At 40.3% G+C, this 25,915-nt stretch overlaps 1 protein-coding gene and 1 pseudogene across 3 annotated transcripts; both read left to right on the plus strand.

Annotated features, from left to right (window-relative positions):
• The first annotated feature begins 531 nt into the window (after nucleotides 1–531).
• On the plus strand, nucleotides 532–7,271 carry LOC141613379 (phosphoinositide phosphatase SAC2-like). Of its 3 annotated transcripts, none has more exons than XM_074432122.1 (16): nucleotides 532–688; nucleotides 908–1,119; nucleotides 2,064–2,268; nucleotides 2,361–2,526; nucleotides 3,074–3,296; nucleotides 3,589–3,665; nucleotides 3,837–4,024; nucleotides 4,107–4,204; nucleotides 4,292–4,425; nucleotides 4,526–4,654; nucleotides 4,741–5,035; nucleotides 5,461–5,582; nucleotides 5,788–5,901; nucleotides 6,307–6,417; nucleotides 6,567–6,713; nucleotides 6,942–7,271. In XM_074432122.1, the coding sequence occupies exons 2-16, from the start codon at nucleotides 922–924 to the stop codon at nucleotides 7,024–7,026; spliced, it is 2,292 nt and encodes a 763-aa protein (XP_074288223.1). In that variant the 5' UTR covers nucleotides 532–688; nucleotides 908–921; the 3' UTR covers nucleotides 7,027–7,271. The 3 variants fall into 3 exon arrangements, with proteins under 3 accessions (XP_074288223.1, XP_074288213.1, XP_074288217.1); XM_074432112.1 differs by having other exon boundaries at nucleotides 607–688; nucleotides 6,939–7,131; XM_074432116.1 differs by lacking the exon at nucleotides 6,942–7,271 and adding an exon at nucleotides 6,837–6,930 and having other exon boundaries at nucleotides 607–688.
• A 15,038-nt stretch (nucleotides 7,272–22,309) lies between these two features.
• LOC141588840 (pentatricopeptide repeat-containing protein At4g32430, mitochondrial-like) lies at nucleotides 22,310–24,512 on the plus strand (annotated as a pseudogene).
• Nucleotides 24,513–25,915: the final 1,403 nt, after the last annotated feature.

A 25,915-nucleotide genomic window follows, 5' to 3' on the forward strand; every position in this document is an offset into this window, starting at 1 on the left:
TTTAAAAATAACTTTTGTGTAAAAAAACATTGAATTTGGACAGTTCTTGCACAAATGATTACATATTAGTATATTACTTGTATTATTTGGAAATTTAATCTCAAAATTTACCGCATTCTAGCAGAAAGATCTTCGTCAAAAATACCAAACCTTGTTTTTTTCTTTTTTATGAACTCTTCATCCAAGACAACGTATGCCTAAGAGGTGGCTCGTCCTAACTTTTTTTCCTATTGAATCATTTATCTTATGGAGTTTATTTTTTTAACAATTATTTTTTTTTTCGACGGTCTAGTTGACCATTTATGATAACAATGACCATTCTAAAAAAAATTGTTATTTTTTATCATAAAAGATGGTGACCATTTTTTAAAAAATGATCATATTTTTCTCGTTACATGTAAGACGGTCGACCGATCCCAATACCGATACCGGTCCATGACGTATGGAACCGTGACTCATAATACGATAAGTTTGTAAAAGAAGGTCAACTAAAACATTTCAATAAATCTTCCATAAACCTTGGAATAGTTCAACTCATTTCCCTCCTAACTATCCTCCCACCTATATAACATACCCCATTTCAATTTTTTCCAATTATCTATCCTCTCTTTCTCTCTCTTCTTCCCCCTTTTCTCTCTAGAAATCCAACCCCAAAATTATGCTCCAAATCTTCCATTGACTATCTTATGTATGATACTCTCAATCACACTTTGCTTTTTAATTGTTTTCTTCAATAAAATATTTCTTCTTTAAAAAAATAATAATTAAGTTTTTAATTTATAGAAAAACCCTTTTTTGGGGGATTAGTTCACTGAGTAATGTTTTTTATGAAGTATTGTGAAGTGGGTTTTAATCAATTTGTTGTCTTTGTTTTGATAATTGTGAATTTTGTTTGTATGATCTGCAGTTTGGAGCAAACATATGAATAATGGAAGAGAAGGAGAAGTGAATGTTTTGAAAGAAATGGGTTCAGAGATTCAAGTTGTTGATAGCCGTCACGGCAACGACGGCGTAAATCGGGTTTTAATGGAGGAAGTTGGAGGAGTAGGAGGAGGAGGAGAATTAGAGGCAGTTACACCTTATTATTTGGACAAGTTTACTCTTTTTGAGACACCTTCTGTAATTCTCTTTACCCTTCTGATCATTTTACCTGTCTTGCTTTATTAATGTTGTTATCTGTGTTTTGTTTCATCAAAGTTTTAGTCTTTCCGGGTAATTCATAACTTTAAGAAGTTGAAGTGGTCTATGATTACTTTGCAACTTTGATAAAATGATCAATTATGATCTCAATGTTTAGTTTTCATTCTTTGGAAATTTGTATGTTGATGAGTTTCGAACTTGGTCATGAATACCACCTATCAGTGAATTTACCGGCTAATCTAGCTGACATCTAATTTAACTTTTATTTAGGGGACTATGGTTAGTGGGTTAGTGATTAATTGATATTTGGGAAGTAGACTTTGTTTGAAAATTGAAACTATGCTGCTCGTTCGAGCCTAGTTGTTTGTGTGGTCAGACTTTATGTTAATTTTTGCTGCTTTGGTTGTTATTTTGTGCATCATGAACTCATCCTGGTTGAGGATGGTGGATGTAGTTTTTGGGCGACGATTTGTGGTAGATTGTTTGGAGTTGGTGGTCATGTACCTATCATTGTTTAACATCCTTGCAAGTTGATGGAATTGAGGGAATTGTGATAGTAAAATTCCTTCTAAAATAATTGAATCTGTAAACAAATTTAGTTGCCAAAGTCAAACATCATCATGTTTCAGTTTTCTTGATTTGGGTTATCCGCCTCTTAGAAATATGTACGACGGCTTTTATTTGTGCTCTAAAGATATTAGGAGGAAGCCAAGTCAATGTTATTCTATGATTGCATCTTGCTTGTAGCTATATGCTCTATTTTTCGATAATACATCATGTTGCTCGAAAGAGCTAACTCTTGGTGCTAGTAAATAAACACATCATTGAATTAAAATGTATTCTTTGATTTATTCAAACTACTTGTTTTTTTGTTTCTTTTCCATTGGATAATTAATATTGATCTGGTATGTTCCACGGAACAGCATTTTTATGTTATCGGTAGAGATAAAGAAAGATTACGTTGGAGAGTGCTGAAGATTGGTAGGTTAGAGCCTTCAGAGCTGGTTATCTTTGAGGATCCTACAATATATTCATATCCTCAATGCAAACTTCTGTTAGAAGACATACATGAAGTCAACAAATTGTCTGGTGGACGTAAATTTGTTACCAACTGCTATGGTATCGCGGGTATGTCAATATTAGTGTTTAAGAATAGAGCTCTTTATGTTTGCTTCAGCTGTTGATCAATTAATTCATGTTTTCCTGATTTTGATATCCAGGATTTGTCAAGTTCTTGGGACCTTATTATATCCTTCTCATCACAGAGAGGAAGGTGATTGGGAAGATTTGTGGTCATACGATTTATGCCATTTCGAAATATAAAATGATCCCGATTCCTCATTCTAATGGTTTGTCACACACTGACAACACTGAAAGAGAAAACAGGTGATGGTCGTTAACTTCTATTTCTCTTGGGCTTGGTAGATAGTTAGTTGTCATCAATTTGGTTCGCAGTTTTGCCCTAGTAGCTTGACAATGTATCTGTGAAAATGTTACTCCCCTCGTCTCATCATGCTCGTTACTTTAATTTTTGTGAAGACAATTAACAAACGTAAATAACTCGATGGAACCGAGGAAATTATCCTCTATATTATTTATTGGATCATTATTGAAGTTTCAGCATGCTTGCTTAAATGAATGCGTAAGCTGTAAGAAGAAGATTGCACTTAACCTTTTGCTGAATCAATTGTTAGAGCTAATTTTGTACAGATATAGTAACTGTTTCTTTGTCACTTCTTGCAAAAATAGTGTTGTAACTTGGAAGCGGAGTTTCTATTTATTAATGGTACCTGTATTGGCTGTATTACTCTCCGTTTGATGTTGCAGGATTTTGGTTATCATCCCGGTCTAGTTTTAACTTCATGAATCTGTTTTCTTCAACTGTATTCACCCTTCTGATTTGTAATTATATTTGTATTTACGTGTTTGATAGGTATAAGAAGCTTATGTGGCTGGTGGATATTAGGAAGGATTTCTTCTTCAGTTACACCTACCCCATCATGCAAAACTTACAGACGAATTTGAGCCAAAATGATATAAGGCAATCCACTGATAGAAAAATGTTCGTCTGGAATGAGTACTTAACTCGTCAGATCCGTAACCACTTGAAGAACACTCTTTGGACAGTTGCGCTGGTGCATGGATTTTTTAAACAGGTACTAGCCAATTAATAAGGCGTAAATTCTCGAATCCTAAATGTGGAAATGAAAAACTGGGAAGGAAATTGTATGTTTGAGTTCTCTTGATCTCAACATAAAGATACCTTCCTCTAATCTCGTGACGATGAGTTTGTCATTCGATTTTAGAGACTCGTCACTCATAAGCTTTTCAATGTATAATTTTGTTACTAATCAGTACCTGTACTTCCATCTCATTGTTGAAATTTAGGTGTGTTTTCACAACTTATTTGGCAAGGCTTCTTACTGTTGTAGTTTGCTTCACGTACAGGTTGAGCTATCGGCTAGAGGAAAGAATTTCCTTTTATCACTCATCGCAAGGAGATCATGTCAGTTTGCCGGTACCAGGTTGGAACTATAGTTTTGGTTTCTCTCAAAACCTTCAAACTTGTGGAGTGCCATCTCCAACCTCTATTATTTGGAAAATGAACGCCTTTTATACAATGATTAGCGTCACATTATGTTTATTGTGTCTTATTGCTTTCCACTTTTAATGATTTCTTCTTTAATCTGGCACAGGTATCAGAAAAGGGGTGTTAATGATGAAGGTCAAGCTGCAAATGATGTTGAGATTGAGCAGATTGTTAGTCAAGAGGGTAACAGCGACAGGCCTTACAAAATTACTTCGGCTGTTCAGAACCGGGGTTCAATACCAGTTATCTGGTCTCAGAAACCTTCTTTGTGGAATGCCAAGCCGGAAATTTTATGTGTGTTCAATAATTCGCTCAACATTATCAAACTTGCGACTTATTTGTTCCATTTTTGCTTATCATTTTATTACATGTGCAGTTTCAGAGAGGAATCTGGGCTATGCAGCCACACAACTTTTTGTTCGAAAACTACGCCTGAGATATGGAAACCCCATAATTCTCTTGAATTTGCTTAAGGTGATGTTTTTATAAGGATCATATTAATCTCTACATCTTTACATGGTTCTCATATATCTAAGCCCTTTCATTGCTCTCTAAAATCAGTCAAGTGGAAAGAATCGTCGAGAAGCTGTTCTTGGTCATGAATTTCATAAAGCTGTTGATTATATTAACATGAACTTGAATGAAGAATATCGTTTGAATTTGCTGAGTATGGACCTTGATGCGGCATTTAAGACGTAATCTCTCTCTTATATAATGTTTTCAACTCTTCATGAAGCACACTATAAATAAATTTGAGTAATTATGAGAAGGAACAATTTTATTATTATTATGCAGTAAAGATGCTGATGTGTTGAAAATACTAAAAGTTGATGCCTTGAGTGCACTGAGGCAGATCGGATTGTTTTCCTGTCAAATCCCGGAACCTATAAATTTCAAGACCTCCCGTGACGTGTCCCACCTATGGTAAGTACATAAATTCGCAGGTTTTTGTCTACTGTTTTGGCTTATTTCCGATTTGTCATGTGGTTTTTGGATAACACGTGACACAGGATTAATGGCGATAGTGCCTTTTCAAAGAACTCCGACTACAGTGATAGCTACAGTGTTAATGCAACCCAGAAAGGAATCCTGAGAACCAACTGCCTGGATTCTTTGGACCGAACAAATGCCGCTCAGTATGTGTACAGCTTGGTTGCTCTTGGTCATCAGTTATATGAACTAGGGTTAATTGAATCACCGGAACTGGACTTCAAGGACAATTTAGCATCTAAACTAATGAGTCTTTTTGAGGCTCTCGGTGATGCCATAGCGCAACAATATGGTGGTTCTGCGGCACATAGTAAGGTAATATTCAGTTCAAACTCATTCATTCGGCTGAATCATTTTGCTGTTTTAACAGATTTGGCACCAGAAGTTTATTAATGTAAATAGGTGAGTGTAGATTATACCGCTATATCTAAGCATCAGCATCAGCTCGATGATGCGAACACTTCCTTCACTTCAGTGGAGAAACTTCATTGGCCTTTTATAGTTAGAAGAAAAAAAAAGTCAAAAGAAGTTCATTCAATGAAATGGAGTATTATGCATCTGCATCTCCATAAGCATTGTATGAACTAAAGATATAAGATCTCAACAATTTTCTCCGAATCTTGTTCTATAACTGTTCTCAATTTCTGTCATTAAACTTGCATTCCTCTACCAATCGTTTCTAACTTGCAGTTTGAGTATTTAAAACTTATTTACAGCCTATATGTTCACCGTATGAGTAGGTATTCGCCAAGACTAGAGGTCAATGCAAAGCATCAACCGTTTTCCAGGAGTTATTCAAAAGCCTGCAGAGGCATATAAGCAATACTTTCTTGGATTTTGACAAGCAGGAAGCTATTGATTTGTAAGTTCGGCGTTGACAGATGCTTATAGTTCATTAACTTCTCCATTTTATCTACTAAAAATGAATTTCCAGATATGATTTCTGTGTATAAATAGCAAACCAAGGGATCCTTAGGACTTAGGAGTAGAGTTTTTATGCTTTCTAGACATGTAAATGAAAGGCCAGGGAACAAAAAAATAACTGATGCACATTGCCGATTTTGTAGATTCCTCGGACATTGTCAACCGGATGGTGGACAACCAGCTCCACAGGAAATTAATGTGGTTCGGAAATGTACTAGCCAAAGACGTGAATCTATGTACACTGAAAGGGCTTCCAGGTAAGCCAACAAATATATGTACTGCAGTACCATGTGAATGTAAGATGGTTTTATAAGCATTAGCGGTTCCATGTTCAACCATATGGGGTTTCACAGACACCAGAAAACTTCGTTTTTTTTGTGTGTGTGTTTTGCCCATTTCTCATGCTAAATAAATTAGAAGTTCGTGTTTTATATGATCACACATTTTTTTTTCACTAGACCACCAAAAACAATTTTCATGGTCTCCACTGCTTGTAGGTCATCCGTAACACCTTGTTGGTCTACTGCAATGGCGCTATTTTATTTCATATTTCAGTTCTGCTACTTGTTCTAGGTTGAGAATGCCTTGATGATAATGGTTCGACAATTTTGTCTTATATCTAGTCATTTATTTACTTTTTTATGTGGGTCACTACATCTTAGGTCAAAATTGAAGAGATCACAATCAGACAGTGAAGTTCACTACGAGGACTCATCCGTTTTGGGCGAGCAATCAGAAATTGCAAGCACTGATAGTGATATGTCGGATTACAGGTTAAAGATCATTCATTGTTACGTTCAATTTCATTGATATTTTCTGATTTACACGATATTATCCTGGTGATGACTTTCTGAATTTAATTTGAAAGAAGGAACACGAAACCAAGTTCTGATGAGCATTTTATGCCTTTTTGCTGTTGTAGGGATACTGCATCTGTTTCTTCTGTGGGATTACCGACATATATCGATAAACTTTGGCAGGGAAGTCTCTTCAATGATGCTAAAGAAGTTGAATCGCTGGGCTGGAATGGATCCTCCAAAGATTACGAGGAGGATCCGCCTGATGACAGGTAGGCAAATACTCCTTCCTTCTCTAGATTTGTATTTAAGAGTTACAGTATGAATATTGTTATCAAAACCTACATTTTCGCATTATCATTGGTAACAAGCTGTAGCTACCGTTATCTTGTTAGAAAACGTTCGTTAAAGTTGACATTGTTTGGCAATCAACACCATAAAAGGACAATATAAATCAGATGTCGGAGTACAAAAGTTAACTGCATTCTGCCTTCCAGCAGATGGCTCATGTTAAACTCTCCGGATAGCTTATCAAGTGGTGGCTACTCCCTTTCAAGGAATTCTTCAGTTCGACTACTCAGGTAGCCGAGGGGCCCAAGCGAGCAGAACAGACGCATGTTTCAGACCCATGGGAGGTTAAGCCGAGATGTCCTGGACTGATTATTCGACTTGATTTAATATGTGGACAGATTGGTGGTCGGTGGATAGTAGTTTTTGTGAAGAGTCTGTACATGCTGTGAATGAACTTCACTATAGTGATTTGTATATATTGGTTTCCTTTAGTGTCCTCAAGTTGTGGAGATTGCCGGAAAAAAAAAAAAAAAAAAAAAGAGGTAGCGTAGATTGATTGTAAGTTAATTCAATTACTCCCTTCATTTTATCGAGCTAGCCCGTAATCCACTTTTTGTAAAGAGAAAAGTGAGATTAAGTGGTAACTCAATAAAATAGAGGGAGTAATCGGTCTTGTAAATACTTAGTTCCTGGATACTTAATTGTTGGTTTAGGGGAAGTTTCGAATGTCTCTAATTTTTATTTTTTTTGTATATAAAGATGGTCGTGTGTATATTAAATTTTGGTACTTTGGTTTTAGAGTTTTTTTTTTTTTTTTTTTTTGTTAAAAACTACGTAATATTTACTTCATTTTCATAAATATTACCTAAGTTGTTTATTTTGCGAGAAATTACATAATATTTTTTTAACATTTGTGGAACAATACCAAATTGAAATTAATGAGCAAATTCGACAATTTTTTTTGCCAAATTAACTAAAATTTCGACAAATAATCAAAAGGCTAGTCGAATTAGCTTTAATTTTGTCTAAACTAGCCACAATCTCAGCCAAACTAGACAAAGCCGTAGTAAAAAAAATTGAAGTAAATGAGTGATTGATGACTTGATGCTCTGAACCAAATGCACCCTTTGAAAGCACTGGGGCCTGATGGCATGAATGGGTTGTTCTATCAAACCTATTGGGGTTCTGTGGGTCGGATGTGATTGGTACAGTTCTTGCTATTTTGCGTGGTGCCCGGTCACCAAGAGAATTGAATAAGACGAATATTGTTCTAATTCCGAAGAAGAAAGCCTCTGATAAAATCCGTGATTTTCGGCCTATTAGCGTTTGCAATGTCGCATATAAATTAGTGTCTAAAGTTATTGCAAATCGGCTGAAATTGTTCCTTGGTGAGATTGTTTCGGAAAATCAAAGCGCATTTCCATCTGGGAGAGCGATTTCGGATAATGTGATGATAGCTTTTGAGATTTTTCATTATATGAAAAATTCGAATAATATTGAAGGGCACATGGCAATTAAGCTTGATATGGCTAAGGCGTACGATAGGGTTGAGTGGATTTTCTTGGAACGTGTGTTGGCAACGTTGGGGTTCAATAGGAGGTGGGTCGAGAGAGTTATGGCTTGCGTGTCGACGGTTTCATTTTTTGTGCTCATTAACGACACCCCTTCAAGCGAGTTTTGTCCGTCTAGAGGACTACGTCAAGGTGACCCTATTTCGCCCTATTTGTTCATTCTTTGTGCGGAAGTTTTGTCAAGTTTATTAAGGCAAGCAGTGAAGTCAAATTGCTTACACGGGGTTCGGATTTCCCCTAATGCACCCCATCTCCCACCTACTTTTCGCCGATGATATCTTTTTTTACGAAAGCTACCATTGAGGAGGCAGAGGTTGTTACAGCTATTTTGCATCGGTATGAGAGTGCATTAGGCCAGCTCGTAAACTTGGACAAAACTACTATTTCTTTTAGCAAGGGTGTGCCACGACAGAAGAGGAGAAATCTTGCGATGAGGCTGGGTATAGTTGAAGTGGAGGAACAAGCGAGGTACCTAGGATTGTCAACGGTTGTAGGGCGGTCTGAGAAGGTGCTCACGAACATTCTTCGTGATAAGCTCAGCAAAAGACTTTCTGGTTGGAGAAGGAACATATTGTCTAAGGTGGGTAAGGAGATTCTTCTAAAGGCGGTAGCCAATTCACTATGAATATTGTCAAAATTCCCGTCAATTTTTGTGATGAGCTTAGATCGATGATTTCTCGCTTTTAGTGGGGTCATGAAGAGGGGAAAAAGGGCATAAGTTGGGTGGCTTGGAGGAAATTATGTCAACCGAAAGGTATGGGAGGCATGGACTTTCGTGACTTCCATTTGTTTAACATTGCTCTTCTTGGTAAAAAAGTGTGGCGGTTAATGACTGAGCCAAAAAGGGTTGTGGGCGAGGCTTATGCGAGCTCGATATTATCCGGGAGGTGGTGTGCTGACGGCGGAGTTTGGTAATCACCCAAGTTACACGTGGAGAGGATTCATAGAAGCTAGGATGCTTACGGGTGGATGACGGGTTCGGATTGGGGATAGGCCGACTACTAGTGTATGGCAGGATGCGTTCTGGTACGCAAACGGGCCGTATCTTGTCTCCTAAGGTTATGGGTTATAAAAACATGATGGTTGCGAAGTTTCTAGATGCGAATGAAGGGGGTTGGCGGCATGAGTTGGTGGACATGTTATTTATGGGCTTTGAGCATGAGAGGATTTATAATATTCGGGGGAGTCCTAATAATCGACCTTGTGACTCTTGGTATTGGGTCGCGGAGAAGGATGGTGTTTTCACGGTCAAATCGGCCTATCGACGCTTGGCGGGTGAAAAGGGTGAGCTCGACATGAGGTGTGCCTCTGATTGGGAAAGGGAGAAATGGCTACGGAATAGGCTATGGAAAATCCCAGTTTGGCCACGAGTGAAGCTCTTCTTGTGGCAGCTGTGCAACGAGGCTTTAGTAACTAGAGCGAACGTCGCGTCTCGAGTTCGAGGTGAGTATTCTTTGTGTTCTTTTTGTAATTCGGGTCTAGAGTCGAGTCTTCATATTTTCCGTGATTGTGCCCTTGAAAAACGGGTTTGGGAGGGTCTCGGGTTGGAGGATGATGAGGTGGAAGGGGGTGGCGGAGTGAGGGATTGGGTGGAAGCGAAGTGGAGGGAGCTGGGGAGTCGTGAACATGCTATGTTCATGGTGGGGTGTTGGGCATTGTGAGAGCACCGTAATAAGGTCTTTTTGAGTCTAGGAAGGTGGACCATCGGAGTGTGATTAGGCGGGCTTATGACGTGATGGAGGAAATTGAAGGTGGCGGCTTCCAACGGGAGAGGAAGGAGGAAGGGCGTTCCGGTGATGAGCAGAAGGTTCGTAAGGGTTGGTGTGCGCTAAGAGATGATTTCGTGAAGATAAACGTGGGCGCGGGTGTGAAGGAGGGAGAGGGCGTAAGCTTGGGTGTAGTGTGTCGAGATGCGCAATGAAAGGTTATGTGGAGGATATCGTCTGTTTTATTGCAGGATTGGGATCCAACTATGGCAGAAGCGGTGGCGGTCTTTGAAGGTGTCCGTGAAGCGGTATGAAGGGGTCATACAAAGGTGATTGTGAAAAGCGATTGCATATTTGTCATTGAAGCTTTGAAGAAGAAGTCCAAACGAATGAGTGTTTTATCTTTAGTTTTTGATGACATTTTATTGTTGTGTAATTCGTTTGTTTCTATTATTTGGTCGTATACTAGTCGTGATTACAATAGTGTGGCGCATGCGCTAGCTCATGTTTTACCTAGAGTAGTTGGCAGAGAAGTGTGGTCGGATGTTTTACCACCGATCGCGAACAGTTCTGTTATCGTTGATTCATTATTAATGAAGTAACGCCTTCGGGCTCTCTTTAAAAAAAAAAAAAAAAAAAAAAAAAAAAAAAAAAAAAAAACAAATTGTTGGTGGTTAAATATAGTAAGTAGTGTATGTACAATGCCAAAAAATAATGTTTTGGAGTTAGATTTTTGTCTAATTTGATCGGAAATTTCAATTTGGTAATGTTCGACAAAAGTTAAAAAATATTAGAATGATGGATGAGCTTTTTTAAAATTGGTACAGGTCATCCATCATTCTAAAAGTTAAAGAAATTGTATCGGAAGGCTGTGTATCAGGCCAGCCATTTTCAATTTCACAGGAAACCGAATACACAGCTTTCCGATACAATTTCTTTTTTTTTTAATAGAAAATATTAAAATAAAATCATAAAACCATGAAGCATTGAGTATAATCGTGACTCATTCTGATTACTATTATACATTTTAAAGTTATTTACTCTTATAGAGTACTATTTAATGGAACTCTTTTAAGTTATTAAGAAAAAAATAAACTCACCAGAAAAAACAAAAATAGACAGAAAATTACATAAATTGAACAGAAAATCAGAAACCGTAAATACGGCGAAACCGTATATATAAGAAAAAATCCGTATCACATAAGAATATTGGAAAATGAAATTTTGAAACCAGGATATCCGACGAATATACAGTTTTGCTCACTCCGAATACAACCCGTTTGAGTATTTGATCTAAAAAAATGGCAAATAAATTCTCGTAAAATGGGAGAAAAAAGCCGCGAAACTTCACCATTGTTGAACACTTCAAAAATCTTGACATTTTAAACTCCATAAATTTTGATATGCAAGGTATATATTTTCTCAAATGATTTTGTAGAAAAAACAATTACGATATATAAGATGATATTAACAAGGTGCATAGTCACTCACCTTGCTAAATCGGGAGAGTAGAATATCTATCTCGAACTTGCGGAATCCTCCAAGTAATTGCTCCAGGACGACTTTAATTTTAAACTAGTATCACGAATCCGTCGATCTAAATATTGATTACTAGGACCAATACCTATAGCTTCACAACCCAAGAACCTCCCTTCTCTTGTGTAGAGAAAGATATATTTTAGTTGTGTGATTTTTGGATGATCCAAATGCCTCCCAAAAGCCTTCTATTTATAGGCCTAGGAGAACACGGTTTTTCTCTAATTAAGAAAACCGTGTGCTCCAATGGTTTCTCTAATAAAACCATGGGAGGGAGACCATGGTTTCTTATAAACCATGTGTAACACTACGGATTTTCCTTGGAGCCTACTCGACCGAGTAGAGCCTACTCGGCCGAGTAGTGCTCTGAGTGCGTGTTATTTTGGTTCTGCCGAGGAATACTCGGCCGAGTATAGTGAATACTCGACCGAGTATTGGACACTCGGCCGAGTATGCACTTACTCGACCGAGTGTCCGGTTTGGCGAAGTTATATTTCGACGGTTTGATTAAGGAGTGATTAGGGTATTTTATATTTCCGCGTCAGTTTTCTAATATCATTTTCACAACATTATCATTTCTACGTTACCCTAATCATACCCAAATCATTCCCTAATCCTTCCATTGAGCATTTCGTAGCATCTTTGTGTGGGTAATTGCGGTGATTCTTGCGTATAAGTTCTTGTTTGCTTTCGTTGGTAAGTTCTATCTTTGTAATTATTGCATCTTTTGGGTTACTGTACATTTATATGGGAAGGTGATGTTGGGAATTGTACAAAGTGTAATTGTGTTGTATGATCATTGTATAGGAGAAGACTTCGTAGAGGAGCCTTTTTGATTGTCCGTGTTGCATACTGCTGTGATTGCTAAGGTAGGGTTTTCCCTACTCAGTTTACTGTGCTTTACATGACATGTTGTTGTAATTATCGTTGTCTGTTGATCATCGTAGTATGGGGATTGTTGTGACAGTGTTGGTGTGAGGGGATTGAGATGACAGTAATGTCATGTGATTGTGATTGTGGTGGAGTCACTTGCGGAAGTGGCTTCACACCCTAGTTCGCCCTCCGTGGAACCCGCCACGGGAGGGGATGTGCACATTAAGGGACAGGGATCGTTGTCGCTCGTTGAGGAGCTGGACTAGGTGGGATCGGCTGCGGTCACCCACTGGCGGCGAGGATTACCTGTTGCGATGGGTAATCTGGCAAGGCTACACACTTTAGTGTGTAGTCGGTTACTATGTGAGCTTGGGTGATTGGGAGTTTGACGATGATCAGACGAGTATTGCATTTGTTTGTCTTGTTTGTTGCATAATACTGACCCCGTTGTTGTTTGTGGAATCTGCGGTGACCCATTCGGGGATGGTGAGCAGGCTTGACAGGTTTTGCTAGTGAGAGCTTGGGGATTATCTTGGGAGATTTGCCACCACGAGTCATAGCATCACCGTCAGAGTCTTAGCGAGTTTTCTTTTATTATTATTAAGACTTTGAAGTTGTATTTCGTTAGACAGTATTTGGTTTTTGGATATTGTACACTTTACATTTTACATTACTTTAATAATGATGCTCAGTTCAGACGCTTTGGTATATACTAACCTCGGGAAACCGAGATGGTAACGCACTTTCATGGTAGGGTGGTCCTGGTAAGGCACCTTGGTATGAGGGGGTGTTACAAAGTGGTATCAGAGCCGAAGATTCCGGCACCTAAACAAATGAATTTAATGAACCTAGGGAGTCTAAATAAAATGAACCCGGGGAGAGTTGTTTGGAGCTACCGCAAAGACTCGGGAGACGTCCCGGAGTCGCACATTGGCCCTTACTAACTTGAGCCGGTAACATGGGGGAAAGTGTGATGAGGACTAGGCTTTGTATGTGCACTTATGTGAAGATACATGTTGGTAAAAGTCGATAGTCGCATATATGTGTGATGAAGTTCTTAACTGTTGTGATGGGAGAAGTAATAGATGAAACGGGTTGTGATTTCAACGTTGGATTTAGCATATGTGCAAATTGGATGTTGATATGATTACAATATGGTGTTAAAGTTTAATATATGCATTACATGCTGACGTGATTATAACGGGGTTTTAAATCCTTAAGTATTTTTTCATGGAACAAGTGAGCATGATAAGGGAATCGTAATCTGTAAATCTTTTTATGGCGTAACTCGGCCGAGCAGGGTAGGCACTCGACCGAGTATGGAGTACTCGGCCGAGTAGCCAAAACTCGACCGAGTGTTGTTTGATAAGAAGTAGCAATTGCTACTGTATGTGATAACTCGACCGAGTATGAGAGTATACTCGACCGAGTAGAGTCCACTCGGCCGAGTGTTGTTGCACTCGACTGAGTGTTCTTTTTGGTGTTTTGGCGTTTGTCTCTGGAGTCGATACTCGACCGAGTATCTGGGAAGGTACTCGACCGAGTTATCTTTACTCGACCGAGTATGATGTATACTCGGCCGAGTGTTCTTATGGCGGAAGGGTGTTAAATTTTGAGCATGTGTTTACGTTTCTTTCTTCCTTATCAGCTCAAAATGCCGCCCAAAAGAACTCCTGCGCAGATCCAAACTTCGGAGATGTCTATTGATGAGGTTGCTCGCATGATTGAGCAACAAGAGGCTCTCCTTGAAGCTCTCAAAAATGTGGGAAAAGGAAACGAGAAGACGATGGATGCAACCCTTGACTTAGCATCAACATTGCTCGTTTCCACCCTCCCACATATGACGGGGTAGGTGAACCAAAGCTGCTCGAGAAGTGGCACCGTGAGATTGAGGCTCTCATGGAAATGGTTAAGTGCCCCGAGGACATGATTGTTGAGCAGGTAGTGTACTACCTAAGGGGAGAAGCTGCAGTTTGGTGGCAGAACGTCAAGGATGGTGCTAGAGCTTACCACCAGGAGGAATGGGCTATTCCGTGGTCCAGGTTGAAGAGTGCTATGAGAGAGCGGTTTTGGCCTTGGAGCATATCCGACACAAGATGAGATCCGACTTTGAATCTTTCACTATGTCTGAGGAGATGACAGTCACTGATTACTATCATCGGTTTATGGAGCTATCTCGTTATGTGGAAGATTTGCAGCTCGGACAGAGAGGTTTGGCTCTCCGATTTGAGAGGGGTTTGTCTGCTAAGATCGTGAGTCGTATCTTTGGTGGGGTTGCTACGACCTCAAGGAAGTGTATCCGAGAGCGGGTCAAGCCGAGAGAATGGTGGATCTCCCAAGGGAGATCGAGGAGAGGACTGCTACAGAGAAAAGAGGAAGGTGAGAAGGGAACAACAATCACCAACCAACAAGAAAGGGAATTTTAATCATGCCAAGGCTTTCTCTAGTGGAGCTGGGTTCTCTGGAGGTTCTCGTGGTTGGGGAAAGAATGGAGGTCGGGTCGTAAGTGACAACACCAACCTTACGTGCTTCAACTTTGTGGTGGGATAGGTCACAAAGGCGAGACCGCACGAGCTACAAGCCCAATGGTTCGGGAGCTAGACCAGAAATTTCTCTCGGGCCGACTCGAGTTTTGCTAGTAACCGACCGGGAGGTTCATGGGGCAACAGAGGTGGGAGGGGTAACCGGGCGGATACAATCGCGGTGGTGGTGGATCTTACCAGCGTCGAATAATGAGTGTCACCCAGGATTCGGCAGCTAAACCTAGTACCTCCAATGCTTGATTCGGGGTGGAGGACAGAAGAATAGTGGAAAGCTCTTCATGATGGATAAGCAGGAAGCACAGGATGATGCTCATGTAATTCCGGTACCTTTCTTGTTAATAATGTACCGTCCTTTGTTTTGTTTGATTCCAGGGCTACACATTCTTTTGTGTCTAAAAGTCATCTTTGTGTCTATGGGTTTGGGACAGTTTGAGGTTGTAAAAGATGATGTGTTCATACCTTCGGGAGAGTCGGGTCGTGTCTCAAGTTATATAAGGGTATATCTATGGTGATTGGAGGGGTAGATTTACCGAAGAACCCGTTAGAGTTTCCTAAGGATGGGTTTGAGGTGGTTGTCGGGATGGATTGGCTAGGTAGGTATGACGCCAGGATAGATTGTAGACAAAAGAGAGTGTCTTTAAAGGGTCCCAAGGGTGTTAAGGTGTCCTATAGAGGGTTTGTGGTAAAGCCTAAGTGTAGGTTTATAGCGGTTATGACTTTAAAGTCATGTTTAAGGAAGAAGTGTCCTTTAATTCTTTGTCATGTGAGAGATCACCGAGTAGAGCCGCCGACAACTTCTGAGATTTCCGTGGTGAAAGAATTTGAAGATGTATTTCCTGAGGAAATACCGAGTTTGCCTCCCAAGAGGGATGTCGATTTCAGCGTTGAGCTTAAGCCGGGAACGGGTCCTATATCCAAAGCACCTTATCGTATGGCACCTAATGAGTTGGCTGAGTTGAAGAAGCAGATACATGAGTTGTTAGACAAGGGTTATATCAGGCCTAGCGTGTCACCGTGGGGAGCTCCAGTTCTTTTTGTAAAGAAGAAAGATGGGAGTATGAGACGTGCATTGATTACGAGAGCTCAATCGAGTCACGGTGAAGAATAAGTATCCGTTGCCAAGGATTGACGATTTGTTCGATCGCCTAAGTGGAGCTGGTGTGTTCTCTAAGATTGATCCGAGGTCGGGGTATCATCAAGCGAGGATAGCGGACGAGGACATTCCTAAGACAGCGTTCGATCTCGTTATGGTCACTACGAGTACATAGTGATGCCTTTTGGGTTGACCAATGCGCAAAGAAGCACTTTTATGGATTTGATGAACCGGATCTTCACACCGTTTTTGGATAAGTTTGTGGTTGTTTTCATCGACGATATCCTAGTTTATTCCAAGACTAAGGAAGAGCACGAAGAGCATTTGAGGATAGTTTTGCAGACTTTGAGAGAAAATCAGCTCTATGCCAAGTTATCCAAGTGTGAGTTCTGGTTAGAGGAAGTGGCTTTTCTAGGCCATGTTATATCCAAGAAGGGGGTATCTGTGGATCTTAGTAAGATTGAGGCCGTTACGAAGTGGGAATCGCCGAAGAATGTTCTTTGAGATTCGGAGTTTCTTAGGCCTTGCGGCTACTACGGAGGTTTGTGAAAGATTTCTCTACCATAGCACGGCCTATGACATCCTTGATGAGGAAGGAAGTCAGATTTGTTTGGGATGAGAGTTGTGAAACGGCGTTTTTGGACCTTAAAAGAACGCTTGACCACGGCTCCTATCCTAGCCTTGCGGAGGGTTGTGAGAACTTTGAGGTTTATACCGACGCTTCAAAGAACGGTCTAGGTTGTGTTTTGATGCGGGGAGGAAAGTGATAGCTTATGCTTCGAGGCGATTGAAGCAATATGAGGAGAACTACCCTACTCATGATTTGGAGTCGGGCGTGATTGTGTTCGCTCTTAAGATTTGGAGGCACTACCTTTATGGCGCAACTTTTAAGGTGTTCTCTGATCATAAGAGTCTAAAGTATATCTACACTCAAAAGGAGCTTAACATGCGACAGAGGCGGTGGATGGAGCTGATTGGAGATTATGATATGGAGATCATCTATCACGAAGGTAAAGCTAATGTGGTCGCAGATGCTTTGAGTAGGAAGAGCGTTCATTCGCTATGTACATCTATGTCCTTGCTGAAGTTGAGAGATGAAATGTCTAGATTGGGGATCTTTATGATTCGAGAGGGGAATACCATCGGGGATTTGACGATCGAGCCAGAGTTGTATGAAAACATCAAAAGTAAGCAAGAGCTTGATCCTAAGATCCAGGAGTGGAAGTCAAAGGTAGAGAGTGGAGCGACTTCCGGGTTCTCTATACATCCGGATGGGAGTGTTCGTTTTGATGGGAGATGGTGTGTTCTGACGATGCGAGTTAAGGAGAATGATCTTGTCTCGAGGCTCATTGCACTCCTTATTCAGTTCACCGGGTGGTGACAAGCTTTGAGAGACCTTAAGAAGACTTTTTGGTGGCCGAACATAAAGAGAGATGTAGCTGAGTTTGTGGTTAGATGTTTGACCTGCCAAAGGGTCAAAGGTGAACAAAGGAGACCTCAAGGTAAGATTCAGTCTCTGACAGTGCCCGAGTGGAAGTGGGAGTCGATCTCCATGGACCTTATTGTGGGGTTACCTAGGTCACAGCAAGGTAACAACATGATTTGGGTGATTGTGGACCGGTTAACCAAATCAGCCCATTTCGTCCCCATGAAGGATACTTGGTCTAAGATGCAGCTGGCTTTGGGTTACAGAAAGCATGTGGTTCGGTTACATGGTATTCCGAAAGATATTGTTTCTGATCGTGATGCGAGGTTCATATCAAAGTTTTGGCAAGAACTGCAAGAGTTGATGGGTACAACGCTGAAGATGAGTACAGCTTTCCATCCGGCAACCGATGGTCAGACAGAACGGACCATCAAGACCTTAGAAGACATGTTAAGGGCATGTGTTATGGACTTTGGAGGCAGTTGGGAAGACAGGCTTGATTTGATTGAGTTTTCATACAATAATAGTTATCATACAAGCATTGGGATGGCACCTTTTGAAGCATTGTATGGCCGGAAATGCCGAAGTCCAGTTTGTTGGGATGATAGTTCCGAGACAGTGGTTTTAGGGCCACAATTGGTTCAAGATATGGTTGAGCAAATCCAGTTGATTCGCCAAAAGATGAGAGCAGCTCAAGATCGTCAGAAAAGCTACGCCGACTTACACCGCAGGGACATTGAGTTCGCGGTAGGTGACAAGGTGCTTTTGAAAGTGTCACCTATGCGAGGTGTTATGAGGTTTGGGAAAAAGGGTAAGCTAAGCCAAAAGTTTATAGGTCCTTATGAAATTCTGGACCGTGTTGGCGAGGTAGCCTACAGGTTAGCTTTACCACCAGCTTTGGATAGAGTGCACAATGTTTTTCATGTGTCTCAACTTCGGAAATATGTGAGTGATCCGTCGCACATCCTCGAGATGGAGAACATTGAACTCGATGAATCCTTGTCCTATGCCGAGATTCCTAAGGAGATTCTTGATCCCAAGGTTCGTAAGACCCGGAATGGTGAGACGGTCTTACTCAAGGTCCTTTGGTCTAATCATAATGTGGAGGAAGCCACATGGGAACCCGAGGAAGCTATGCGAGATCATTTTCCTAACCTTTTTGATCAGGTATGTTTGGTTACGGGGACGTAACCATTGTCTTTTTAGGGGGGTAGGAGATGGTCGCGATAGTGTTTCGTTGTTTCTTTTGCTTTGTTTGGTTCGAGTCGGGAGATGCGTTTGGGGTAACTTGTTGTGATGCTTGTATAGTTCCTTTGAGTTGTCTCATATGTTTGTTAGAGTCTTGTGCCGTGGGGTTGTGCTTGCTTGTAGTAGAGTGTGAACTTCGGGACGAAGTTGTTTTTAGGGGGAAAGATTGTAACACTACGGATTTTCCTTGGAGCCTACTCGACCGAGTAGAGCCTACTCGGCCGAGTAGTGCTCTGAGTGCGTGTTATTTTGGTTCTGCCGAGGAATACTCGGCCGAGTATAGTGAATACTCGACCGAGTATTGGACACTCGGCCGAGTATGCACTTACTCGACCGAGTGTCCGGTTTGGCGAAGTTATATTTCGACGGTTTGATTAAGGAGTGATTAGGGTATTTTATATTTCTGCGTCAGTTTTCTAATATCATTTTCACAACATTATCATTTCTACGTTACCCTAATCATACCCAAGTCATTCCCTAATCCTTCCATTGAGCATTTCGTAGCATCTTTGTGTGGGTAATTGCGGTGATTCTTGCGTATAAGTTCTTGTTGCACTGTTGGTAAGTTCTATCTTTGTAATTATTGCATCTTTTGGGTTACTGTACATTTATATGGGAAGGTGATGTTGGGAATTGTACAAAGTGTAATTGTGTTGTATGATCATTCACTACTACAAATTTAGGCAACTACAACGCCCCTTTAACAACGATTATTCACGAAAATCACAATAGACGTTGTAGAATGTATGGCGCGAATTTTACTAAAATCAATTACAACGGGTATGGTTATAAAAACCGTTGTTATTATTTTTAACAACGGGTCACACATGCGGAACCGTTGTTAATAATTTGGCGCAAAATTGGCGCAAAGTTAGTTAAAAGTAATCACAACGGTTACTTAAGAAACCCGTTGTTAAAACATATTTGACAACGGGTGTTTTTTACAACCGTTGTTAAAACATATTTCACAACGGTTGTTGTTTAATAACCGTTGTCAATACCTTCCATACTATAAACCACACAAACAGAAGTCTGCTGCAGCCACAAAACACAACCCTTAATACATACACAAACACAAACACAAAGCAGACAAACAAACACAAAACACATACACACTCTCTTTCTCTCTTTCTCTATTTCTCTCTTTCTCATCGTCGCTTTATCTTCTCGCCGTCACTGTGATTTCATCGTCTATTACGTTCGGTATTTATCAGGTAAATCCCGCCAAATCCGTTAGTTTCATCGTCATTATTTTCTTTTTCTATTTATTTCTTTTGCATATATGTGTTTTTATCGACCATTATGTTATTTGTTTAAGTATTGTTCGCATAATTAGTTACTAAAACAATGAAGAAGCAAGATGAAGAAGTAAGATAAACATAATTAATATATATATATATATTTATAAATACATAAATTAAAAAAAAAAATTACATATGTAAAAATGCAATTCTTATATTTTCATGGAGGATCTTATTGTGCTCTATCGTATCCATCCTCTCCTCCTTGGCTATTTGGAGGTTCCGTTCGTGATTGCTATATCGTCATATAGCCGCAATCGCTTCGCTCTCCGTCAAGCCATCTTCTTTGGCGTGCTTCAGTGCGGATCGAGCTTCCGCAAGGTAGCTCCTGAAACTTTCCTCAATATGGAGGAACCGGCGGATGAAGTTGTTGTTGTTCTCGATCATGGTAAGAGTCTTTAGGATGAAGTAAGCCAACCGTTGTTAAAACCTTCTACAACGGACGCTTTAACAACGTCCGCTTTTTTATATAACAACGGTTTTTGACCGTTGTTATAGCCTGTATCTGTAGTAGTGATTGTATAGGAGAAGACTTCGTAGAGGAGCCTTTTTTATTGTCCGTGTTGCATACTGCTGTGATTAGGGATGGCAATGGGTAGGGTCTGGGTAGGGTCTGCCTAGACCCGGACCCGACCTGATATTTTTCTTTTGGACCCGTACCCGACCCAGACCCGCAAGGGTCTAAAATTTGAGGACCCATACCCGGACCCTATGGGTAAGGGTAGGGTCTGGGTCTACCCATGGTCCGAGTTTGACCACTTTAGTAACAAGATTAACGATTATGGGGTCTATAATATTAAAAAAAAAAATTCATACTACTTTAACATTATGAGTTTATTAATCTGCCGTTAATGGTGGTTGTCGGTCACCGGCTATTAGAGAGGTGGTTGCCGTCGCGTATCGTCTTTGTGGTGGTGGTTTTCTTGTGTCGGTGGTGGAGTGGTGGTATTGTCAGAAGAGTTTGGTTGGGTTTTATCACTTTATGGGATGAGGGAAGAGAAAGAGACTTTAGTTGGGTTTCTCTGATGCACAAGTATGAATTGAGAAAAGTTGTAATTTTGATTTTTTTCTTTAATAAAGGGTCTAAGGGTCGGGTATGGGTCTCATAACTTAGACCCGGACCCGGACCCGAAATATTTTCTTAAGACCCATACCCGACCCATACCCATTGGGTCTGTGAAAATAAGACCCATACCCGACCCGTTAGGGTCCGACCCTCAGGGTCTGGGTCGGGTCCCCGACCCACTGCCATCCCTAGCTGTGATTGCTAAGGTAGGGTTTTCCCTACTCAGTTTACTGTGCTTTACATGACATGTTGTTATAATTATCGTTGTCTGTTGATCATCGTAGTATGAGGATTGTTGTGACAGTGTTGGTGTGAGGGGATTGAGATGACAGTAATGTCATGTGATTGTGATTGTGGTGGAGTCACTTGCGGGAGTGGCTTCACACCCTAGTTCGCCCTCCGTGGAACCCGCCACGGGAGGGGATGTGCACATTAAGGGACAGGGATCGTTGTCGCTCGTTGAGGAGCTGGACTAGGTGGGATCGGCTGCGGTCACCCACTGGCGGCGAGGATTACCTGTTGTTATGGGTAATCTGGCAGGGCTACACACTTTAGTGTGTAGTCGGTTACTATGTGAGCTTGGGTGATTGGGAGTTTGACGATGATCAGACGAGTATTGCATTTGTTTGTCTTGTTTGTTGCATAATACTGACCCCGTTGTTGTTTGTGGAATCTGCGGTGACCCATTCGGGGATGGTGAGCAGGCTTGACAGGTTTTGCTAGTGAGAGCTTGGGGATTATCTTGGGAGATTTGCCACCACGAGTCATAGCATCACCGTCAGAGTCTTAGCGAGTTTTCTTTTATTATTATTAAGACTTTGAAGTTGTATTTCGTTAGACAGTATTTGGTTTTTGGATATTGTACACTTTACATTTTACATTACTTTAATAATGATGCTCAGTTCAGACGCTTTGGTATATACTAACCTCGGGAAACCGAGATGGTAACGCACTTTCATGGTAGGGTGGTCCTGGTAAGGCACCTTGGTATGAGGGGGTGTTACACCATGGGTCTCAAATGGTTTTCCTACAAAACCATGTCCATTTGTCCCAAATAATGGGCCACTCACAGTTTATCCAAACAATCTGTAGAAAACTACGGAATAAAATATTTCCGACTCATGGGTGGATCATTCGATTATTCTCTAACATATTTCAACAAATTTATGTTAATTGCTAAATTTAATCCTATTTAATTCTTGGCAAAAGCTTATAGCAGCTGAATTGATGGGTTTTATTGAGTTTGCTGGTATTAGAGAGTTGCATAGAAGGTGTTTGATGAATCGCCTGAGCCAAAGTTTCAATCATTCGCTACGGGACTATAGTTCTAGATCCCATATGCCTTTAAAACAGAAATGATATACTGTTTCAATCGCGGTATTAGTGAAAGTAATGTGGCTATGGCCATCAAAGCTTGTCGTGGTGACCCGAAAGTGGGTGTGACCTTGCACAACTTTGCTGTGTTATCCGGGTTCATTCGTTGTCGGTCAGTTGTGAATTCGTTGATGAGTATGTATTGTAAAGCTGGAAAATTTGATCATGCCCTTAAATTGTTTCGCAGCTTAGATGAGCCTCATACTGTTTCTTATAAAACCATTTTAGTGGGTTTTAGGAATAGAGACGTTGCGTTATGTTTTGCAGCAAACATGAATGCAAATGGTGTTGTTTTCGACTCTGTTACGTATATTACAGCTTTGTCCTTTTGTGTGGATGATAAAGGGTTTCTATTTGGATTTCAATTGCATTCTAACATATTAAAATCAGGGTTCGGTTCTGATGTTTTCGTAGCTAATGCACTCGTTACACTGTACTCTAGATGGGGTCGTATTTTTGAGGCTGAAAACGTGTTTAATGAGATGCTCACCAAGGATCATGTATCTTGGAATGCAATGTTGTGTGGTTATACCCAAGAGGGAAGTTGTGGGATTGAAACAATTCGGACACTTTGCGAATTGGTGAAAACAAGGAGTGAGGATTGATAATGTTTCTCTAACTGCTGGAATTTCCACTTGTGGACATGTACAATATTTAGAGGCTGGGAAATTGCTGCACGGCCTGAGTATAATGATTGGTTATGGAAGATATGTTTCGGTTTGTAACGTTTTGATGGCAGCATATGCAAAATGTGAGGTGAATGGAGATGTAAAACTTGTATTCCAGGACATGGCCGAGAGAAATGTCGTTTCTTGGACGACAATGATTTCAGTATTTCCGGATGAAGCACTTAGCCTCTTCCATGGGATGCGAGCGGATGGGGTTTACCCTAATGAGGTGACCTTCATTGGTTTACTCTAGGCAATTAAACAAAGAAATATGGTCAATGAAGGTCAAATGATTCATGGGTTTTATGTGGGTAGTAGTTTTGTTTCGGACTTGCATGTTTCAAATAGTCTTACTTCAATGTACGCAAAGTTTGAATCAATGGGAGATGCAGTGAAGGTTTTTGAAGAGCTCCATTATAGGAATGTTATATCTTGGAATACTTTGATATCTGGGTATGATCAAAATAGATTGTACGAAGAAGCTTTTGAAGCATTCCGATCTGCTATATCAGACACCCGTCCTAATCAATAAACATTTGGGAGCATATTAAGTGCAATTGGATCAGCTGAAGCCATTTTCTGATATATGGACAAAGATGTCACTCTCATCTGCTAAAATCCGGATTAAAATCCATGCAGTTGTTTCAGCTGCCCTTCTTGACATGTACGCAAAACGAGGAAGAGTCTCTGAGTCCAAAAAGATATTCAAGGAAAGTGCTCAAAAGACCCAATTTGCTTGGACAACAATCATTTCAGCCCATGCCAGACATGGGGACTACGATTCAGTCATGGCGTTATTTTATCAGATGAAGGAGGAAGGGGTAAGACCTGACTCAATTACTTTCCTATCCTTGCTTACAGCATATGGTAGAAAGGGCATGGTTGATAAAGGTCGTCAAAGTTGGGACACGATGGTCAAAGACAATTCATCGTTCCATCACCAGAGCATTATGCTTGTATGGTGGATATGTTGGGTCGTGCAGGACGTCTGAAAGAGGCAGAAGAGTTTGTTCTTCAGATTCCCGGGAAACCGTCATTCTCGGCAATGCAGAGTTTGTTAGGAGCGTGCAGGAAACACGGGGATATGGAGTTGGATGAGAAGATGGCTAGTGCATTAATTGAATTGCAGCCTGAGAAATTAGGCTTTTATGTGCTGATGTCGAATCTATATGCTGAGAAAGGAGACAGGGATAAAGTAGCAACAATGAGGAGGCAAATAAAAGATAGGAGAGTCAGAAAGGAAGTTGGATTGAGCTGGGTTGACGTGGGTTGTAATGATGGCTCCATGATTATGCATGGGTTCTCTTCAAAGGACATGTCCCACCCCAGGTATGTGGAGATCTATCATTTGGCTAGAGTTGAAATTCCTAGATAGGGAAAGACCTTATATGTGCTTGGTGGACATTTGTTGAGGTGGTCATAAATTAAATGATGTAGAGTTAACTGGATCACCAGAACTCGACTTCAACGACAATTTAGCATATGAACTTATGACTGTTATGAGGGTTTTGGAGGCTCTAGGGGATGCCATTAGCCCATTACGCAACATCGCGGTTTCCCACCACATAGTAAGGTACTATTCAGTCCCAAGTTCAAGATCATTTCATTGTTTTACATACTTGGCACCTGAAGTGTAGATTATACTGACATCTAGATCTTGGCAAAAGGTTTGGATTTTGGGTCCATTTGTAGGATTTGACAATTCCTGTGATCTTGCGATTCACCTATTTGACAAAAAATTGTCAACCTAACAGCCATAATTTTGCAATTCATCGGATTTTCCAATTCCCATGATTTTTTTAGTGGCAACCAAATGATACCTTAGAATTGCTCAAACTTCGACTCAATAGTAGCAGATCCGAAAATACAGTATAATATAAATTATTATTGATGATGAGATGGACTGTTGTCAATTCTCACAAGGCCTTATCACTCTCCCCTCAATTTTGTTAAAATATTCCCATGTGACTTTTTAGCCGGGATAAAAAAAAACAAGTTCAAATAAAAAATCATAAAATGGGCAGGTAAAAAACCCGCGAAACATTTACCATGGTTGAATGCCTCAAAATCTTGACATTTTAAACTCCATAAACATGGAGTAACAGTAACACCAATTCAAATATTAGCTTCTTTCCTTATATTTTACTAATAGTGATTTTGCTTTGTTCCTCAATTTTCACCCTCTATGATTTGAACTTGTGGATTTCACCTAGACTGGTTGTTGGTTTTGGAGAAAAAAGGGGAGAAGCTTAAGGAAAGGTTAATTGGAAGAGATTCATGTTTCTTTAATGGAAGGAATATGGTCTGAGAGTGTTACTTGCGGCGACAATGGAGGCGGTGGCGGCGACAGTGGTGGAAAGTGAGATAGATGTTGAAGCTTCATATTGTTTGGAGAAGTTTTCCCTCTATGAGACCTCATCTGCATACACTTCTTTTTATTAATTCCCTAGTTTTTAACTTATAGTATTAGAATCGAGTTGTGTTGGAAAATTCCGAAAATCTCATTTATTTCTGCTCATTTGTGAAAATTTCCGTTTTAATGAATTACGAGTTTTAGGAAATTCCAATTTTGTGTCATGATATTGACAATAGCATCATGTTATGTGTTGGTATTATTGTTGCACTTGATTACCTTAAAAACGTCATTAATTTAATTTTTAGCGAGTCCTATGTAAAGCAGTTGTATGCATTCAGTGATGTAACCAAGCTATTTTACCTTAGTATTAAGCGAGGAATATCACATCTTGATTTAGTAAGTACTATTAGATTCGTGGATGA

Source organism: Silene latifolia, chromosome 1, assembly GCF_048544455.1.
Source record: "Silene latifolia isolate original U9 population chromosome 1, ASM4854445v1, whole genome shotgun sequence".
Lineage (NCBI taxonomy): Eukaryota > Viridiplantae > Streptophyta > Magnoliopsida > Caryophyllales > Caryophyllaceae > Silene > Silene latifolia.

What these genes read in the sequence shown, in the direction of transcription:
- LOC141613379 (XM_074432112.1), top strand. Translation starts at nt 922, where the DNA reads ATGAATAATGGAAGAGAAGGAGAAGTGAATGTTTTGAAAGAAATGGGT. An exon ending in TGCCAAGCCGGAAATTTTAT is followed by an intron (nt 4,025 to 4,106) that starts GTGTGTTCAATA and finishes TTACATGTGCAG; the next exon opens with TTTCAGAGAGGAATCTGGGC. An exon ending in CTTGATGCGGCATTTAAGAC is followed by an intron (nt 4,426 to 4,525) that starts GTAATCTCTCTC and finishes ATTATTATGCAG; the next exon opens with TAAAGATGCTGATGTGTTGA.